The sequence below is a fragment of the Vanacampus margaritifer genome, chromosome 2, assembly GCF_051991255.1.
Source record: "Vanacampus margaritifer isolate UIUO_Vmar chromosome 2, RoL_Vmar_1.0, whole genome shotgun sequence".
NCBI lineage: Eukaryota > Metazoa > Chordata > Actinopteri > Syngnathiformes > Syngnathidae > Vanacampus > Vanacampus margaritifer.
In genome coordinates, this window is record NC_135433.1 from 14,961,407 (window position 1) to 14,981,540 (window position 20,134).

General features: G+C 40.2%; 2 protein-coding genes across 3 annotated transcripts in view; both read right to left on the bottom strand.

Moving 5' to 3' along the window:
- Nucleotides 1–28: 28 nt before the first annotated feature.
- retsat.2 (retinol saturase, tandem duplicate 2) lies at nucleotides 29–9,884 on the bottom strand. Of its 2 annotated transcripts, XM_077556910.1 has the most exons (12): nucleotides 9,547–9,695; nucleotides 8,390–8,959; nucleotides 6,292–6,474; nucleotides 5,971–6,212; nucleotides 3,847–4,048; nucleotides 3,313–3,510; nucleotides 3,113–3,232; nucleotides 1,939–2,077; nucleotides 1,457–1,566; nucleotides 1,192–1,361; nucleotides 871–1,030; nucleotides 29–613 (listed from the first exon to the last, which is right to left on the bottom strand). In XM_077556910.1, the coding sequence occupies exons 2-12, from the start codon at nucleotides 8,655–8,657 to the stop codon at nucleotides 465–467; spliced, it is 1,941 nt and encodes a 646-aa protein (XP_077413036.1). In that variant the 5' UTR covers nucleotides 8,658–8,959; nucleotides 9,547–9,695; the 3' UTR covers nucleotides 29–464. The 2 variants fall into 2 exon arrangements, with proteins under 2 accessions (XP_077413036.1, XP_077413037.1); XM_077556911.1 differs by lacking the exon at nucleotides 8,390–8,959 and having other exon boundaries at nucleotides 9,547–9,884.
- Nucleotides 9,885–11,876: 1,992 nt separating this feature from the next.
- Nucleotides 11,877–20,134, bottom strand: part of nmt1a (N-myristoyltransferase 1a) — a 13,222-nt gene continuing 4,964 nt past the window's right edge. Inside the window, exons 2-12 of the mRNA XM_077556912.1 lie at nucleotides 19,422–19,530; nucleotides 16,361–16,505; nucleotides 16,149–16,267; nucleotides 14,577–14,668; nucleotides 14,351–14,467; nucleotides 14,105–14,275; nucleotides 13,760–13,868; nucleotides 13,506–13,676; nucleotides 13,019–13,183; nucleotides 12,788–12,925; nucleotides 11,877–12,645 (exon numbers count right to left, since the gene is read on the bottom strand). Of these exons, the coding sequence (XP_077413038.1) occupies nucleotides 12,625–12,645; nucleotides 12,788–12,925; nucleotides 13,019–13,183; nucleotides 13,506–13,676; nucleotides 13,760–13,868; nucleotides 14,105–14,275; nucleotides 14,351–14,467; nucleotides 14,577–14,668; nucleotides 16,149–16,267; nucleotides 16,361–16,505; nucleotides 19,422–19,530 (1,357 nt within the window). The 3' untranslated portion in view covers nucleotides 11,877–12,624. The remainder of the gene's footprint in view (nucleotides 12,646–12,787; nucleotides 12,926–13,018; nucleotides 13,184–13,505; nucleotides 13,677–13,759; nucleotides 13,869–14,104; nucleotides 14,276–14,350; nucleotides 14,468–14,576; nucleotides 14,669–16,148; nucleotides 16,268–16,360; nucleotides 16,506–19,421; nucleotides 19,531–20,134) is intronic.

Sequence of the window (20,134 nt, forward strand, 5' to 3'; positions counted from 1 at the left end):
GAAAAAGGTTGTGACTTTAACACGGCGGTGTTTCTAATCAAGTTTATTTCTATAGCCCTTTATCACAAAAAAAGTCTTATAATATGAGCTCCGTAAGTAAGCATGTTACAAGCAAAACAGGTTAGAGTTAAGAACATAACATTTCTCTTTCACATCCAAACAATATTGTACTATTTATTATGATGCATATTGTTACAGTACATACAGCAGCCATGTTATGATTAAACTTTGTTTTCTACATTATACACTGTACTGCAACATCTCTTCTTCAAAATACAGTATTTCAATAAATATATGATATTTTACAGAACATGTTTATGTATATGTGTATAATATGGTAAACAAGGTATTGTTTAGATATTCCATAAAAGGCACTGCAGATAGCATTACTGGTGTTTCATTCAATGAGGCAAATCAGCCAATGAAAAAGCCCTGTTAGTCAAGCCAGCTCCTATTCCGCCCGGTTACACTCCTTTCAGTTTGCCGTTGACAAACTTGGTCTTCTTGGCCAGCGCCAAGGCATCCAGGTGTAGGTTGCGATGGAGGATGGCCGAGCCGCAGGTAAGCGCGCCAGCCAGTGCGCCCGCGAAGCCACACAGGAACACATCCTGACCTACGACAGTAACTAACGTGTGAATGTAGAAACTGGATACAGATTAGACAATGTGGCGTCTTATGCTTATTGGACCAATGATTCCCAACCACTGAGCTGCTTATTTGTAATTGGTCTGAAAAGTATTATTTATTTACTAAAATGTATACTATTTGTTCATCATTCTATGCCATCGACAAGTGGTGACCGACAGGCAGAACATGATGTTCCTTGGCTTAATCAAGGTTGGGAAACACTGGATTGGACGACGTGACTACCTGTCAGGTAGAGGTTTTTGAATGGCGTCTGGGGCCTGATGTTGGCGCTGAACTCCGGGGTGAAGCGCTCAATGCCGTGGTCAGCCCCGTAGATCTCACCCTTGGGCGTGCCGATGTAGTGAGTGTTGGTGATGGGGGTGCCGGCGTCGATGTATTCCACCTGTGCCAGTGTGGGAAAGTTACATTCATTAATTAGGAGAGAGCTGGGTCGACCCCGGAATGGTCACTAGCCAAACGCAGGGCACGTACTGACAAGGAATGGATTTGTCGTGAGCTAACATAATAGCGGATTACTTCAGCTAATGCTAATGCTAACCGTACCTTGTCCCTGGAGATTTTGGGGAAGACCTCCAGCACCACCTGCAGGGCTGTCTCGATGAACACCTGCTTTAACTCCTTGTAATTGGACGCCCGGTTGGTCACCTTGTCGTCCTTCCACTCCTCGAACCAGTCATAATTGGCGAAGCTGACCAGACTTAACGTGGACTTGCCTACAGCGCCAAACCAAAAACAATAAATCACTGTCGTAAGTTGTATGGCACACGCATGAGCCACATCCGGCTTTACCAAATCTAAAGTCTCGTACCTGGTGACCTCTCCTCCCAGGTAGGATCCTTTGCAGACGGGGAGGCGACAAACAGGATGGGGATGCTTTTGGAAGACTCCTCTCTGCTGCTGTCCCTGTATTTTGTCAACCTGAGGGACAAAACGGCAAACAAGTAAGACCCATTCATTTTCAATAATGAGGTTTTCCCAGTGTTGGTAGTGAGTGATTGAACTGGATTTGAGATGATCAATCACAATTTAAAAGTAGGGATGCAACGATACCAATTTTTAGTGTACATGTAGTAACATTTCAATTCGTTATTAGGTTTTTACTGTGACAGTGATGCTAATCATTAGACTATTGCATTTTGCATTATGTGTTAGCATTAAGCTAGCACTAGCAGACTTTTGCAAGACTGAGTAAGTTAGTTTTACTGTATGTTGACAATTTGAAGAAGAGTTTGTTTTTTTTTACGAGTGAGCATAAAGATGTACAATTATACGGTGGAACAGCCAACTTACAGTTCGTCAAAATTGTTCTCTGTAAAGATCCAGTAGTTGTCTGCTTTGAGGCCCAGCTCCTCCTTGGTGCCGTCGAGTCCCACAAAGATGTTGAGGCCGCCTGCCCCGTGCTTTATCATGCTCAGCTGCCTCTGGATTGCTAAAAGATAATAATCATCAGTATGTGCGAGATGTATGTACAACAATTATTTTGGGGAAATTTATCATATTGTGAGTAGATTCATTGTATATGTAGGGTTTTATTTTGCCTTTTATTTTTTTGCGTAAGCAATGGATAAGGGTTTATAACTTACACTAATAAATGTGCATTTACGAAAAGTGCATGTTCTGTTTATTTTTCATTATTCCTTCATTTGCTTTCTAATTTAATGATATATTAAATATAATAACTTATTGTACATTATCATGATATAATTTATAGGGGGTAGGACTAGATAAGTTCTTGTACTTCTTCCTACTCCCTTTAATGTAAATTCTGACTTTACTAATAATTATTTTCCTTTTTAACTTTTATTTTCTTTCTTTTACTTTTATTTTATATTGCATTATATGTTCAATAAAACAAAAACAAGATACAGTAGCCTGCAATATTGAGCTTTTGTCACAATACGTTTTTTTATTTTTGTGTCTTTCTGCCATAATCATCAAAACTGAAACAAATAAACGCTTGCAATATTTCACTTTGTGTATGGTGAACTAATGTAACATAGAAGGTAAACTTTAAAAAATATATATATTGAAATAACTTTTCCTTGATATTCTAATTATCTGACCAGCACCTGTATAATAAGCGAACCAACCAAGAAACCTATCGCGTAGCTTAGCGCTAGTGTCATATCAGCACTAGTTGCTAATCAGTTATGTAAAAAAATACTATCACATCTGTGTTTTGCCACAGCAGCTCCAGATGAGTTACTATGACTATGATATCTATGATATGACAGGCCATAACACTTCTAATCATTATTTTATAGTTTTAGCACTTATGCTAATGAGAGCTGTTGAATAAGGAGAATAGCATAACCCAATAGGGAAGTGTATCCTATTTGTGGATCTTGTGGACTGATCTTGTATCGTGTTAGCACTAGCGTCAACGGACGAGCAGATCGACGGACAGACACAGATAGATAAATAAATGGATACATAGATGGCTTGAACGTTGTTTCCTTATTACCCGGCATGGCCTGGAGCTCTTTGGGCAGCAGCTTCTGGTAGGTGTTGAAGATACCCGCGTTGGATATGACCATGGGGGCATGGATATGTACCTCCTCCTGCCCCTTCATCACACTCACACCTGGTGGAGCCATACCGAATAATATTGAAACCAAACAAAAGTGACCGTCAGTCCTACTTTGCCATGGCGAGTCTCCGCACCACACGCTTCCCGTGCATTGTTGAACAGGATGCGGTTTACGGGCGCTCGCACCAGAACGGCGCCTCCTGCCTTCTCGATGATGGGGATCATGTGATAGGCGATCTCGCTGGCGCCGCCCTTTGGGTACCAGGCCCCGTTCAGGTAGTGAGTGACTATCAGGCTGTGCATAGCGAAGCTGGCGTCTTTCGGCATATTACCTGGATGGGGATGGGGAAAGTCAAGGACACAGGCGGGAGACTTCTGGAGTTGTGTTAGCATTAGCATTAAGGCTAACATTAGGGTTCAGAGAAGGAGAATTGTGTCTGTTGTTTCCTTGGCAACCCTCGATAAGATAATTTCATTGGTTTATCAGAAATAGTGGACCAGCTATGACAACTTGTGTTGCGTTATTGCTAGCAACCATGCTAATTTTACCTAAAGAGTTGTTACCACTAATGTTCTTGCTAACGTTACTGTTTGGAGATGTGTAATTAAAAAATAAAACAGTTATCCTACTGTTACTCTATGCATTATTAGCCAACAATTGGGCCTACCATAGGTGCCGAAGATGTAGGAGAAGACGGCCCTAAGGTCCTTGTTCTCCGTCAGCCTGTTGACGACTTCGGTCAGGCTGTGGGGCGCCATTTTGAAGAAGGCCGACAGATATTTCACCAGACCGCTGCGGACCAGCAACTCAGCCAAGAAGGCCGGTAACTGCTTGAGCACGGCCACGAACCAGATGCCTCGGCCGGTTTTCTACAAGTACAACAAAGCAACAGACACGTTGGGCATTCAACAGTGGGCAACCACTCCCCACCAGAACTGGCTATTTGCCAAGATGGATGTTTGTGGGGGCTCCTGGTTGTTGCTTTTTTTTGTACCATTTCCTTGCTTGGTTGTGCAAACATTGGGTACACCCGGCAGGAACTTAAAAGACTGGCAAACAGCCCCAGTGCATAAAATGAACGTCCTATTTATCCGTTTTCACTTCTGCATCAGAGATCTCGCATTGAAGGGATTACAACTCGCTGGAAATCACTTGTAGTACAAATATGTCAGTCGATGCACATCATATAAGATTTATTTAATTTGTGCTTTTATTGAGGAGAGTAATAATTATACTATATAACCAGGCTTGGGGAGTAACGGAATACATGTACCGCCGTTACGTAATCAGATTGCAATTTTTTTTTTAAACTGTATTCCATTACAGTTACAGGAAAAAACATGTAATCAGGTTACAGGTACATTTATTAAAAATGGGGATTACTTCGAGGGATTACAATTACAATGAGAGAGAGTGCAAAAGAGTGCGAGAGAGAGAGAGCAAGTGAGCGAGAACCAGAACGCCCGCGCGAGTGTGACCGTTGCTACATGTCGGGGATGTGGGAACGAACGAACGAACTGACTAGTCGTGTCCTCCACACGCGGGCAGTTTGAAAAAGCTTCACGGACGGGAGGAGGAAATGACGACCGGTATTCACTGGAATTTACTCGGAGCGAAAGTTTGAGCTAAGAGTCCAGCGGCATGCTACACGCTGTAGCATCTTGCTAGCTAGCCCGCTAGCCTACAACCATAATGTGAGTTACACCTTCCAAACAAATCTTCCTTCCACCAGTTCACTATTTAAACATCATACACAACATATACACGGCTAAACTTGTGACTGGGATAAAAGTTAATTTTGCAGTTGATGTCACACATCGTCATCCTCATTGGATGACTCTATCTATCTATCTATCCATCCATCCATGAGGTGTGGTTGCTTTCAGTGACAGTTCACCATATAAAACACCATATGGCCTTCAATCAATCAATCAATCATTAGCCTACATGCTTTTTAATTACACTAGGATTTTTGCTATTTGTAGGCTGACCCTATCACCCGCAAGTAGCAGGGGCAAATATTTATTTTTATTTTGTCTTCATGAACATACTCAATAATGGAGTAATCCAAAAGTAATCCAGTTACATTACATTAATATTATGGTAATTGTATTATGTTACTAACTACAAAACAGCATGCATTCTTCTAAATAATATATTCAGGCATCTGGCCGAAACTTCGTAAGTCACAATTTGGTAAAAGTTTTGTTGTATTCAAAAATCTATACTATTGGTCTTTCCACACGTGTAGCCATGTATTTCTTATGTTTGCAAAATATTTACTTAAGTGTGAAAAATGTTTTACTTTTTTCGAAGATTGCAATGTTTAAGTTTGAACAAACATGCCGTTTTTGGGTTTCTCCTGAAAAGTGACTATTTTAGAGGTACCAAGGTACATTCTATTTGTGTGCTTTAATTTTGACAGATATAAATGTACTTAATGTCTGCATTGCGGTTCTTCGCCTTTCAGTCATTAGCGAATCTTTCAAGATCTCAAAGATGGTTGACTTTAACTCTCTCTATTTACATCCACGGAGGTTGAAAAAAAGTCACGAGCCTATATTGACAAAGTAAAAAAGAAAAAGCAAAGATTTGTTTTCCAATGTCGGGAGTAAAAAGAAAAAAATGTCATCAAAAAACGAAATTCTCACATAAAGAACATTGATCTCGAAAAGCAACTAAATTACAGTAACAAAATATTGGTACTTTGTTATTTGCCATCATTGCCTAAAATTGATGACTTGAGTCTGACTCGAGGAAAGTTATGTCCAGGACGTTCAGCTCGTCTTACCTTGACCAATCGCAAATACTCGTCGATAGCCGCCTCCTCGCCCGGGAAACACTTCTTCAGCTCCTCAGGGAAGCGCGTGCGTCCACTGTAGATGGGATAGTGACGACGGTTTTCCGGCGGCCCGATCACGACATGATCAAATGGGTTCTCCATGGGCGCCCACTGCAGCTGCCCGTTGGTCAGCTGGTCCACCACGCAGCGGAATGGCTTGTGGTCCAGCATTTCGCCGATGTAGTGGATTCCTACGGTACGCAAAAAACGCCCCGTGGATCACTTCCGGTAATTTTTGAAGAATTTAACAATGCCAAATGTTGTCCTTACCAACGTCAAACTCAAAACCCTTCTCGGTGAACGTGTGGCAGCACCCACCGGCCCGGTCATGCTGCTCCAGAACCAGAACTTTCTTTCCCACTTTAGCCAGTAGCCCAGCCAGGCCTAGCCCTCCAATCCCGCTACCGATGATGACGGCATCCAAGTTGTCAGGAACTTTACTGGCCAGGAAGCCTGAAAGCAACAATACATGGATAAATACTTACAATAGATACACCTTGACTTATGAGTACTCATACTTGCAAGTTTTTGGAGTAAGGAAGCTACGCTTGGCCGATTTGTTTACTTTGTGTTGAGAGCTCAAATTTGCACAGGCAAATACATCATCAACGGCCATTAAAAAATTCTGCTCCTTGTTGAGTCCTCACACTCAGAGCATGTGTTCTTGTTTATTTAATCGACAAGACAACATGTTTGTGGTCCATTGAAATAATTAATTTTAAAATTCAATAACTTAACCCATTCATTGCCATTGACGGCTATAAACGTCAAAAATTCATTTGAACTATTTCTATTAGTTTTTTATTTCTATAACATTTTTTCCCACTTTTGTTAACAAGAATATGAAAACCTAGAATTTTTTATTGTACATTTAGAACAGATATGAAATTTGTGATCAATGGCGAATTAACTAGTGAAGTCATGCGATTAATTACAATATAAAAAATGTAACCGCCTCTTGCCCCTAATATTTAATAAAAAAAAAAATTCAATGAATTTATGGCAGTGAATGAGTTAATTGAGTTATGTAAATAAGAACACACTGAAGCCCCTGCATTTGTCCAATATATTGGATCTGGAAGTGGTAGTAAAAACTTTTTATTTTGATTGAAGAATGAAGCATTCATTTACACCTCAATAATCCTGTAACAAAGCAAAGATTAGTCTATCTACTCTTCAGAAAAGTAAATCCAAAGGTGGTCTAGAGGCACCAAACTTTATGTACTACTATATAGCTAACCAGCTACAATATATCGTTCTATGGGCACAACCCAACAGAGATACTAACTGTTGGCTGGAACTAGAACAGAAGGATTGTAATAACCTCAGACTTCTAGATTTACTCTTCAGTAAAACATCGATTAAGCGACACAATTGTTTTAAAAACCCAATGATTTCCGCCACCCTGACTGCCTGGTGGAAGGCACTAGAAATTACAAAAGCCCAAGTGGAGCCCTGTGGGCTTTCTCCCCTATGGCATAACCCCGACTTTCGAATTAACAAGCAATCGTTTTATTTAGGTGTGGGAGCAGAAAGGAATTACACATCTCCACCATCTCTTCTCAGATAATATGTTTATATCATATAAATCCTTGCTCCAAAAATATAAAATAAAAAAGGGAAATTTTTTACATTATCTACAAGTTAAAAATATGATAAAGAAACAAATTCCAACACTTCGGGGTACGCTCCAACCGCCTGTTTTAGCTAAACATATTACCAAGCTTTCTCCGACAACAACAAAAAAAATTTCAAAAATATATGTTACTTTCATATACTGATATAATGTCTTTACCCATCTCAAAATGGGAGACAGACTTGTCTATAGCACCGTAATCTGACTTTTGGATTCAAGTTTGTGAAAACGCATTTAAAATGACAAAACACACACATTTACAACTTATCCAATATAAAATTATTCATAGAACATACATTACTCAATATATGATGAAGAAAATGGGACTCTCAGACTGCGACATTTGTCTCCAGTGTTTACAAAACACCACAGACACTTATTTTCATGCTTTATGGTTATGTAGTACTCCGGTTATGTATTTCTGGACTAAAATCTTAGAAAAACTTTCCGCTATATTGGACTGTAGGATACCTTTATCTCCAAACTTGTGTTTGCTAGGCGACCTAACAACAACTGACTTACCACATAAACAATTTCAATCTACACTTGTAGCCCTTACTATCGCAAAAAAACCAATCCTTTTTAACTGGAAAAATAAAAAAAACTCTGAATATTGACCAATGGTCTAACCTCCTCATAAATCACATTTTAATGGAAAAAATATCTGCCTCAAATAAAAACCAAATATCAAAATTTATAGAAAAAAGGTCTACGTATATAGAATTTTTTAACCTAATTCTGGTTCCTTAATTCTGGGGGGCTGTGGGCCGGTGGGGTTCCTGGCGGGCCTGCAGTGCCCCGTCCTGCTGCGTTGGGTTGGGGGCGCGGGCCGCGTTGGGATGGGGGGTGCTCGTGCTCCTGGGTTTGCTCTCCGGCCGGTGGCCCCTGCGGGGCCCGGGGGTCGTCCTTTGGCGCTGCCGCGGCCTAGGGGCCCTGAGGTGTTGCGCTTTCTCTGTCCTGGCGGGGGTCGACGGCTCCCCTCTTTGGTGGAGATTTTCATGCACGCCGGGTCCACCACACCAGCATCTATCGAAACTCAGACACAATCTTCCTCAGGTCATTGAATCGGTGGAGGCTGGTGTCTGTGGATCTCACTCCACTTCGTCTGTCCTTCCTTCCTTTCCTCAGTCTCTCCTTTGGTCTATTGAGGTCTCCCTGATTTGTTGAAATTTAGATGTCTCTGGGGTTGCTGAAGGACTCTGGTTGGTGGCCTGGTGGGTGGTGTCTGGTCGGTGCTGGATTTCACTTTCCTTTCTTTTCTTTGGTCCTTTCTCGGGTTTCCTGACGGCCTCACGACTCTGGCTGGAAGTGTTTGGTTTAGGGAAACGGTATGGGATTTTTTTTTTTATAGGTTTTAGGTGAACTAATGAATACACACACACTCGCTCGCTCGCACGCACGCACGCACATACACATTTCACCCACATACAAAAATAAATAAAAATACAAAATATAAATATATATATATATATATATATATATATATATATATATATATATATATATATATATACAAAAATATATATATAAAAAAAAGGAGAGCAATGATGACATGTCAAATCGGTAAAATTACTGAATGAACAATACTGAGCTCTCCAGAAAAAATAAATAATAATAATAATCCTGTAACAAAATTTCAAACTATTGTTCGCCTTTTAAAGAGGCTCTACCCAAGTTAAGTAGCTTTGATTTGATGTCATTTTGTTGTAACTTAGCTTGCTGCATTTTCCAAAGTAGCTTGCTCAACACTGGGTTACCAGTGGTGTAGTCCAGGGTATACGTAGTATTGAGTATATCCACTTATATATCCAAATAAATTGGGTGACACGTGCCTCGTGTGAGCAAAGGTCGCTTTTAAAACGACTTTATACAGCGACAGCGGGGCTTACCTTGTTTCAACACCTTATTCTTCTCTTTGCGGTGGACCATCGGCTTCAGGGGTTCTCGAGTGTCCGTCCTAAAGGGATTGGATTCGGGCGAAGGGAAGAAATAATATATAAGACAGCAGACGAGCAATGCGACGCCAATAATCGCCACAGTGAGACACATTGTTGCGTTTCTTTTCTTCACTGTTTGGCTTGCAGAGCCGCGGGTGAACGTCTGCCACTGTTACGATTGTGATCTCGTCATCACGGAAATACCCGCCCACGGAAGTGACAGACAGCTTGAAGCGCATGCAGCTCGTTCGCAACTCCAGGTTAAATCCACCAATCAGCATCACTCAGGAAGTTCCTCGTTGCTTAGCTCGAATGAAACTGCAGTACGGTACAACAACAAAAAAATATATATATATAAAAATGTATCACTTTTTTTTAGTCCAACAACAAAAAAATTGTGGACTATTGTTAATTTGGATGTTTTAGTAGGAAAAATATAATTATATTTCTAAATTCAACCCCTCTATTACATTTTATTTATAAAAAAAAAAAAAAAAAGCATATGGATATATCCGTAACGTAGTTATTTTTTTCATGCAGTAGAATCACTGCACATCATTTTCTAAATCAAAACACGAAGAAACAATTTTGAATTGCTTTTGTGAAAAAGAAAAAAAAGGAAAATTGTATTTTTCTTTACAGATCTGAATATGCTTTATAAACTCAAATTTTTTTGGATCTGGCATTCCTGGGACCCATTAAATTAATATTTAGTTGTATAACCACAGTTCTGAGAACTGCTTCACAGCTGTGAGTCGACCAACTTTGTGCACCTATCAACAGGTACGCCTACCAGCCCAGGATGGTTTGACAAGTCCACAGTTCCTCTGCCTCAGAAACAGGACTTTTGATGTCACCCTATAGGTTTTCTATTGGATAAAGGTCCGGGGATTGAGCTGGCCATGTCACTCCATAACTGTAATTTTGTTGGTTTGGAACCAAGATGTTAATCGTAGTAAGTATTTTTGATATATGCAGACTGATCCATGATCCCTGGTAAGAAAAACAACCCCATATCAAAGATGCTTGCACCACCATGCTTCACTGTTTTCAGAGTGTACTATGGCTTGAATTCAGTTTGGCTGGGACCCTTGGACCCAAAATGAACAATCATACTTTTATCAGTCTACAAAATATTTTTCAATTTCTCTTTAGGCTAGTTCAATGTGGTCATTGGCAAATTGTATCCTCTTTAGCACGTCTTTTCTTAACAGTGAGACTTTACGAGGGCTTGTTGGTTGAGTCTTCGCCATTCTGGCTATTCTTCCATCCGTTCAACTGGTTGTTTACTGTTTACTTCCACGTCTCTCTGGTTTTGCTTTCCATTTTATAAAGTATTGGAGAATTGTTGCTTTAGAGCAGCCAATTATTTTCTGCACTTCTGATGTTTTCCCTTCTGCAATGAATGTTTTAATCAAACTACACCATTCTTCTGAACAATGTTTGGACTGACCCATTTTTCTGAGGTTTTCAAGGAGAATAATAGTCACCCTTAAAAGGGCCACCTGATTCACACCAGTTTTTTTCCCCACAGAATGATTGACCTCACTAATTGAACTCCACGCTATTTTTTTTTTTTTTAACACACCACTTTCAATTATCTAATTGCAGACAATCAGGACCATGCAAACCAAGAGTGTTGGGTCTGTTTTCTGTGACTACTACATTCAGTCTTAAGTTTTGGGTGCTTTTTAAACATACTACTACCTCTAATAATTAGCCTTAGCGTACATGATTAGTGGAAAATGCACCCGTAAGCGACAGAATTGACCTCATACTGTTACGCAAACCTGTCTCTGGAAAATGGACATTGATGCTAGGACGCTTCCCTGTGAAACTATTGCAAACGATCCGGTGTAATCCATATTCCTGAAAAAGGCTGCATAACTATACAAGCCACAACACATGATGTAATAATAAACTTCAATTATGCTGTCTTTGACAAGAATAGGGGGAAAAGAAAACAAGAAATTTTTTTGTAGATTTTATTTCTTGCTTCCAAAACGTCACCCACAGCTTCACTTGCTGTCGTCCATTTTCATTTAAAGGGGGAAAAAAAACACCAAAGCGTTTTTTGTTTTTTACAACCTCCCCGATAAAGATTGAGGGGGGGGGGAAACAAAGCTGTTTCTTTTTTTTTTTTAACTACCTCCCCGATGTCGCTCTTACAGCATTGCCGCTTAAATGCGAGACGGTTACGGTTAGGTTAGGTCCAAGCTTCTATTAATTTTTTTTATTTTTTGCATTCACCATCGCTACCATCAGCAAATAAGACGTATTAGTGAGCTTTAACAGCAGGTTTATTAATAACAAAAGTGTCAAAGTCTGGTGCACACAATCACAGCGTGGCGTATCCGGGGAAAACCCCTTTTTAACCTTTGTACACGCTGATACAGCTTATCTTTTAGAATGACGCCTGGATAAGGAAATTAGATGATCAAGCGGGAATGAGAAAAAGCCCTTGCTATTATCTTATGTTAGGTTAGGTTAGGTTAGGTTAGGTTATTACCACAGTATCATCAGCCTGTCCATTTTAAAAATCTTCATTTTGTCAAATTTGACTTGAAGGGGGGCATTCCAAACATAAAACAGTAGTGGTGCGCGTTAGAGCACAAATTAGCAGTCATGATGTTGATTATTTACATTTTTTTTTTTATATAGTTGGTGGGACACAGTCACCGTTGCAGACCGCGTGTGTGTGTGTGTGTGTGTGTGTGTGTTGGTACAATCACCCTCCGATGTCAAATATTGGCTTTGATGTAACCGCGACAGCTTTACGGTTGGTGTGAAATTGTGGGGTAGGCTCCCCCCTGCCTGGCAGAGATAGTGCAGCTCAAATAAGTTCAAAAAAATCCCCCCCCCCCCCCCTCACCAAAAACAAAACATAAAAATTAAAAATGGGCGGTAGGGTTCCTCTCTTGAAAGAGTGTTCATGCCCATCAGTCAGGTGGCAGGTGCCATGGTGCGGTCGCGGTGATCTTGTTGTAACACTTTACGCCGTCGGGTTTGGGCGGGGCGGGTGAGGTTGCGTCACTGCAGGACCAGACCAACCTGAGGACACCATTTGGAGAATAAGGTTTGGAATGGGCCACAATTTGGGGAAGACATTAAGAAATAGGCCACCATTTTGAGGAATACATTTACATGTAAATCAAAATAACTGCCATTTGCCATTCAAAGAGATGAAAGGTACCTTTTCCGAGCCCATACTGGGACATTTCCAATTGTAAAGATAATACTGTAGATTGCCATCGCCGATGCCGAACTTGAGCTTCTCCAAGAAAGTCTTGTTTTCCATGAGGTCCAGTGCGTTGAAGACGTCAAAACCTTTCTGCACGACAAAAACCACAAGTGCATGTTCAGCTGACCTGGATGGCAAAGGGTAACATGTACCGGTATACACATCCTATGACATATTACACACCGATTTGGCCAGGATGAGGGCGTCGGACATGAGGTCCAGCAGCGTGGTGGTGGTGTGAACGTTGTAGAAGGAGTAGGCCGCTTTGAGAGTGTGATGCACCGGGTGATTCATGATAGTGGACGGCAACGTGTAGAAACTCATGAAGTCAGTCACTTTGCCCTCATTCTGCCGGGGAAAGGATCAAATACATACATGCCGACATTTGTCAACTTATGTTTATCTTTTACAGTGAGTAGCAGCTTCTGTCTCTCAATGTAGGCCACTTGAGCTTGAATTTAAATTTCCAAATTAGAATTTCTAACACTGATTTATTTTTTAACTATTTAAAAATGGAGTGTAAAAACAATTCAGATAAAGTCAAAATTTATTTTTAAAAATTAAATAAAAAATTAGGCCATCAAGAAAAATTGAATGATCTTGTTTGTGGTCTTTAATAGAGCTGGCAGCGTGTGATGTAATTAACATCCATTTTATTGACTCCCTTTACCTCCACCAGGTATGTGTCTATGATATTGTCGCGGGGCAGCAACCAATGGGAAACCTCCTCCTGATTCATGACGGGCACCAGGTTGAACTGGCTCAGGTACTCGCGCAGAAGGCGGCACACGGCCGGCACGTCCTTCTTGGTCATCGGCCGCAGACCCGACGTCTTGGGGGCCTGCGGGAGGAGCAAGGGAGTCCATGTTGGATAGGGTGTATGTAACGAGAGAGGCCGGTGAGTGTGTGGCCACGCAAGCGGACCTCAGGCAGGCGGTATAACTTCATGGTGCGCTGCATCGTCATGTTCCTGCTCAGGTGGGAGAACTTCACCTCGATCAGCTTGCGAGAGTTCAATGAGCGATGCCAGTACCTGCACAACAACAAGTCCTCGCTGAGAAGTGAGAACCTGCAGACCTGCGTGAGGCGTTCGGAATCACTCACTATTCAATTTGTCATTTCGTAGGTCATAGTGACTCATGTAGGTTATTTTCTAAACTATGAAATATATTAAACTAAATACAAAACCTTTTATAGTAATAGTGATTAAGGTGTAGGAAATGAGTAAATGATTCCGAACGCAGCCTATTATCCGGTCATGTCCCCCACCTGCACGTGCCCACGGGTTTGGGCAGGACCACCCCGGCCGTGTACACCGCCTGGAAGATGCCCTGCAGGTTGACGCGTCTGGTGATCTCCCGGATCAGGACCGGGGCCACTCGCTTGGCTCGGAGCTTCTTGTGGACGCACAGGAAGTTGATCTCCACCATTTTCTTTTCGCTAAAGTAAAAACACACTGGTAACTCCTTTGTGTCGTAGCATTATATAACATCTGGCCATTGCACATCTGCGTACATGTCGTAGATGCGGATGGTGGCGGGGATGGCGCTGATGAAGCCCACCAGCTTCTGGTTGGAGTTCACCCTCACCCCGCAGTGCCACTGAGGCAGCCAGCCGGGAGGCCGCAAAGCCCTGTGGAAGGGACAAAATGATGCCTCCATTTCAATTAAACTCACCTATTAGATAAGAATCAAGTGCTTAGTTAAATTGGAGGACCATCAAACGGTCTGAAAAAACTCACCACAGCAGGAAAACGGGGGAGTAGTCAAACCGAAACATGTTGTCATCATCTTCCACATAGTTCTCATTGAGCAGAGTGTAGAGCTCCTTGAGCTAGTTTGGAGAAGAAATAGTACATTATTAAAACACAATATTTTTGGGGGGGTATTTTGTATTTATTTTTATCTGTATTATTGTTATTTTATTTTTGGAAAACTATCCTCTGTTATTCGCTAAGATGAATGCATCCTATTCACTGTCAAAGTGAAACTGGAATGGTCACAAGTGTTCATTTTTATCTTGCACCAAAGGGAAAGGGCCCAGCTCTGTTGAAGTCTTTGTAATGATTTAAAATAATATATTATATGCATAATGACAAGACCCCCTACCCCCCTAAAAAAATAAAGTTTATTAAATCAAGTAAGACAAGTATTATGCCTGAAAAACAGTGTGCTAAAAATTTATCTTTAATCTGACGTCCTGTGTTAAAAAAAAAAAATGAAAAAAAAAAATATATATATATATTGTTACTTACTGAAATTTAGATATGAAAAAATGTGTGAAATGAGAATATTGATCATATGTACCATCAGTGTTTGAATTCCACCCAAACTCAACTCAATGGTTAACCTTGCTCATAATGATCTAAAATTTACATTGCAAAAATTGGAGCGTTAAAATTGTGGGAGTTCATTTTAACTACCATAGTGTAATTGCAATGTTTTCAGAATTTCATGGTGTGTAGAGAAAGAGTTTAGGGCCATGAATTCATTTTCAGTCTGACTGTGGTCAACATTGACATAGCCAAGCTCTCTTCAAAAGAGGTGTTGGGCTTAAGTTGAAAACTGTTGTTTCACCTTTCGACAAGTACTAGCCATGCCTCGTCTTTATTATTGTTTAGCACTTTGAGATTTTTTAAAATGTTAAGTGCATTAGAAATTACATTTATTATTATTATATTACTTTATGAGGTGAAGCACTTTGGTCCTCCTCAACCCTGCCAAACCGTGACAACTACGCTTATAATCCACAGAAATCACTGTCCCGTAGTACCTTGACTTTTAACCTCGTCTATAAATCAGACCATTTAAAAAAATGGTCCTAATAAATTGTTTAAATACATCTTACCACTAGGGATATAACAATAACGGCAATATCGGGATTTAAAAATTGCCACAATATTGTCGTCGTCGTCATGTCACAATACTAAACGCAGCACATCTGTTAAAAAGGTGAGGTTGTATTCCATTTGTGCAGTTCTAGCACCCTCTGGTGGTTAGTTTAATAATGCAGTTTAATTTGAATTAGGAATGTTTATGTTATCACTCGTATACAGAAAATCAGTCATATGAGCAAATATTTTTCAACATCTCCGGCAAAAAGAAAGAAAGAAAAGTTTTTGCCCGCTTCAGTCGAACACAACATTGAGAAATATATATATATATATATATATATATATATATATATATATATATATATATATATATATATATATATATATATATATATATATATATATATATATATATCGCCAACCTCCCCACAATATCGTGAGGTGCGTAACATGTTTGGATATTGTTTCATCCCGACTTACCACAGCAGGGTTGCCCAGGTCCAGGGTGTCCCAACAGAAGCCTTGCGGGAGGCTGTAGGGCTCCTCACGGATGTGGTCCTTGTCGGGCTCGATGGAGCCATGCGATGTCACAGTCTCGCCTGAGTAAAACAAAAACAACCAAAACAGGACCGAGGTTCGTTTTAGTGGCCGGGAAGAGTCTGGTTAGCATGTGTTGGTGGAGTTTGTAGTACCCAGCTTGGGCACGGGCTGCGTGTCCCAGAACTGGTAGCTCCTCCGGCTGGCTTCCTCCATGGTCTTGGCGGGACCTTGGCCTACCGAGAAGAGCTCAATGGCCTTCTGGATCTCCTGCAGCTTGTCGGCGGGCAGCGAATTCACCTGCGGGCAGAAGACATGGTGAGGGAGTGTTTGGATCCTTTAACAACTCAAAAAATGGTGTCACAGTAGTAAAACAAATCAGGAGGCTGTACAGTAATAGTAATAGTAACTTCAAATTGTTCTGTTAAACTTGCATTCTTTTGGGTATAAATACATTCATGTGTTTAAAAAGTGTATTAAAATAAATTTTAATGTGACTACTGCGTGTAGGAGGAGTATTTTCAGGCATTACCGATATAACAAATATTTTTTTTAGTTTTTGTTCCATTGTTATAAAGTATTTCCCATACATTTTTATTGCATGTTTTGTGTTCCAAAATCGTCTTAGAATGTGCTTTAAAATTACGTTTCAGATGGCTTAAAATGTGTTTATTGGGGAGGGATTTTAAGGCCTAGCAGTGATTCTCAAAGTGGGCATGGCTCCCTCTAGTGTTTAGCAAGAGGATCACGTCTAGGGATGAGGGTGTGAGGCTGTGAGTCAATCCCTGCTGACTTTGGACGAGAGCCGGGATGAATCTTAAAATTGCAATTCTCACCAGCCAAAAATAAGCTATATATAGGCAATCACAGACAAAACTATTCACACAGATGGACAATTAAGAGTTTTTAATCAACCTACTATTAAATATACATTTTAGGAATAAAAGCTCTGTCTCATTAGAGCCAAGCATTGTTGTAGGTCAGGGGCAGGGAACTCCAGTCCTTGAACGACACTATCCAGCCTGTTTTCCTCCAACACACCTGATGGTGACAATGAGGATCGCTTTAAAGAGCTTGCTGATGACTCAATCATTTGAATCAGGTGTGTTGGAGGAGGGTAGGGATGGGTACTGAAGGCGGTACGTTTTGTGGTATGGACCGATTAGGGTCAGTACTTCCGAGCACCGATTCGCGTAAAATCAAAACGGTGCCATATTTTGGTTCTGAAGCACGTCTTTCAAAGTTGTGACTGTGCGAGAGTGAAAGAGTTGACGATTTTCCATGGCGCACTTGAACATAACGCGCACCAGCGTACTGACGTCATCCGCTTGCACAGGATTTTACGTGTAAAGAACGAGGTCTTGCTCGCGGGAGCCCGGCCGGCGCCGCCGCCTCAGTCTGCCACGCAGCGTCCACGCAACCTTATCATGGCCCGGCCGCGAACGGCGCGGGGACGCCTACATTTGCGGGTTTGGAAACGAGCGAGATTTTTGCGCCGCCAAGCCAAACAAATATAGTTTATGGAGAATGAAAGCCTCTGCGCCGGGCAGAAGCTGGCAATGTCCACGCACAATCAGCGCACAGCTGAGGTAGGTGTCGGCCGAATGGAATCATGCTGGAATGTACACGGCTTCAGCATCGTTAAGGTATATAGACATTGTAATTTGTTTGTTTATTGAACATATAAACCAGCAACAGAAATACTGCAATTAAAATAAAGATTTTTGTGTTTTTTACATACATGGTCATCATTACTCATTCACTGACGGCTATAGACGACAAAAATTCATTTCAACTATTTCTATTAGTTTCACATTTTTTCCACTTTTGTGAACAAGAGTATGAAAACCTAGAAAAAAATTATCGTACATTTAGAACAGATATAACATTTGTGATTAATCGTGAGTTAACCATTGAAGTCATGCAATTAATCACAATTTTAAAAATCTGACGCGATTTAAAAAAAAAAGAGAAAAGATTATTAAAAATTAGAGCCATCAGGCGATTCAAATTTTTAATCGTAATTAATTGCATGACTTTACGAGTTAACTGACGATTAATCACAAATTTTATATCTAAAGTATAGGTTTTCATACTCTTGTTAATAAAAGTGGAAACATTGTTAGAAATAGAAATAGTTCAAATGAATTTTTGACGTCTACAGCAGTCAATGGGAGTGAAAGAGTTAAGCACAGTTTACATGTTCAAAAGGGAATTTGGATATACTACTGGTGACCATATTTAAAATTAAAATTAAAAATCTAAATATTGTGGCTAAAATGCATTAAAGACCATGTCAAGTACATTCAAATGGTTAATTGGAATCAAATTATTCTCTTTGTTCATGTCAACAGTCATTTTTTTTTAAATATTTGAGTCCAACATGGGTTCAAACTTCGAGCTCATCGCACGGCAGGCTTTACGTCCTTGAAAAACAACGGTACAACGACATCAATTATTATTAATTTATATATTTACTGTTGTTCCTTGCACATAACTTTGATTCACACTTAGTTTTTTTGTAATATTAACTTATGTTTATTAATTATACTTCAGTAAGTATGCTTTAGTAAAATGTTAAACTTTTATTTTTACTATACCTCTCTGGCTCATTTGAATGACATTTTATTTAAATTGTTTAAGTTTTATGTATTGAAACTTGAAAGGTAATTGTTAAATTGATTTTTTAAAAGATTTTTCTATCAAATAAACAATGATGAACATTTACTAACACCCAAATAAATTAATAAATCCAATTTACCAAATAAATTATTTTATTTATTTATTTTTTAAAGAGAGAAAGTGTACAAAAGTACCAAAAATTGGTACCGTTGAGTACCGGTATCGATTCCTAGGTACCAAGTATTGGAAAAGCACCGGTTCAAATGTGAAAGGTACCCATCCCTAGAGGAGGGAGACATTTAAAACAGGCGAGACAGCAGCTCCTGAAGATCGTTATTCCCTACCTCTGTTGTAGGTACTACTTGATGTAAAAAGTTTGAAAACCACTAGTGGTTTTTCTTTGTGTCTCTGTCGACCAAGGATTTTTACATATCGCTGGTGGGTCTGGAACTCCCACGATAGGAGAGTTATTATTGTATAGCTAAAGCGCAAACAATGTCATGTTGAGATAAAAGGAGTTGAGAGTAGAAACGCCTGTACAGTAAAACATGATGAGACTTATGGCTTCAATTGTCAATTTGTAAATGTTTATGCCTTAGCGAGGGGGTCTTCAGAGGTTTCCGTGGGCGCGCTGCCCTTTTTCTTCTTCTTCTGCTTCCTTTTCTTCTTTTTGGCACCGCTGTCGTCGCCCAGACCCCTGTCACTGGCACACAAACAATGCGAGTGGGGTTAGGACATCATTCCTAAAATTCACTATACTTTTATACCGGGTGTTGGCAAATTCACTGGGTACTGGTATTTTATTATTATATTTTATGTTCGGCATTTGCAGATTGGCCAATTTGCTGTTTTTTATTATTATTTTTGGATGGGAGTCTGGGGACCAATCCTCAAAACTCACCAAAAACTCATTTATTTGCAGTTTTTGTGCTCTGGCCAAAGCCATGTCGAATATAAAAAAGATTGCTTTGAGCCCACCTGGTGGAATCTTAGAGCCGAGCAACTGCAATTAAATAAAGGGACGTTTCCCCCCCCCCCCCATTTTTGGGACGCTATTCATTGTAGGGCTCAGTCCCTATCCCTCGCAAATAGCAGGGGTTCACTGTAAATATGTTGCAGCATGTTCAACTAATTAACATAAAACATGTACTTTAACTCATTCACTGCCATTGACGTCAAGAATTCATTTGAACTATTTCTATTAGTTTAACATTTTTTCCTCTTTTGTTAACAAGAGTATGAAAACCTATTTTTTTATGTACATTTACAACAGATATCAAATTTGTGATTAATCGTGAGTTAACTAG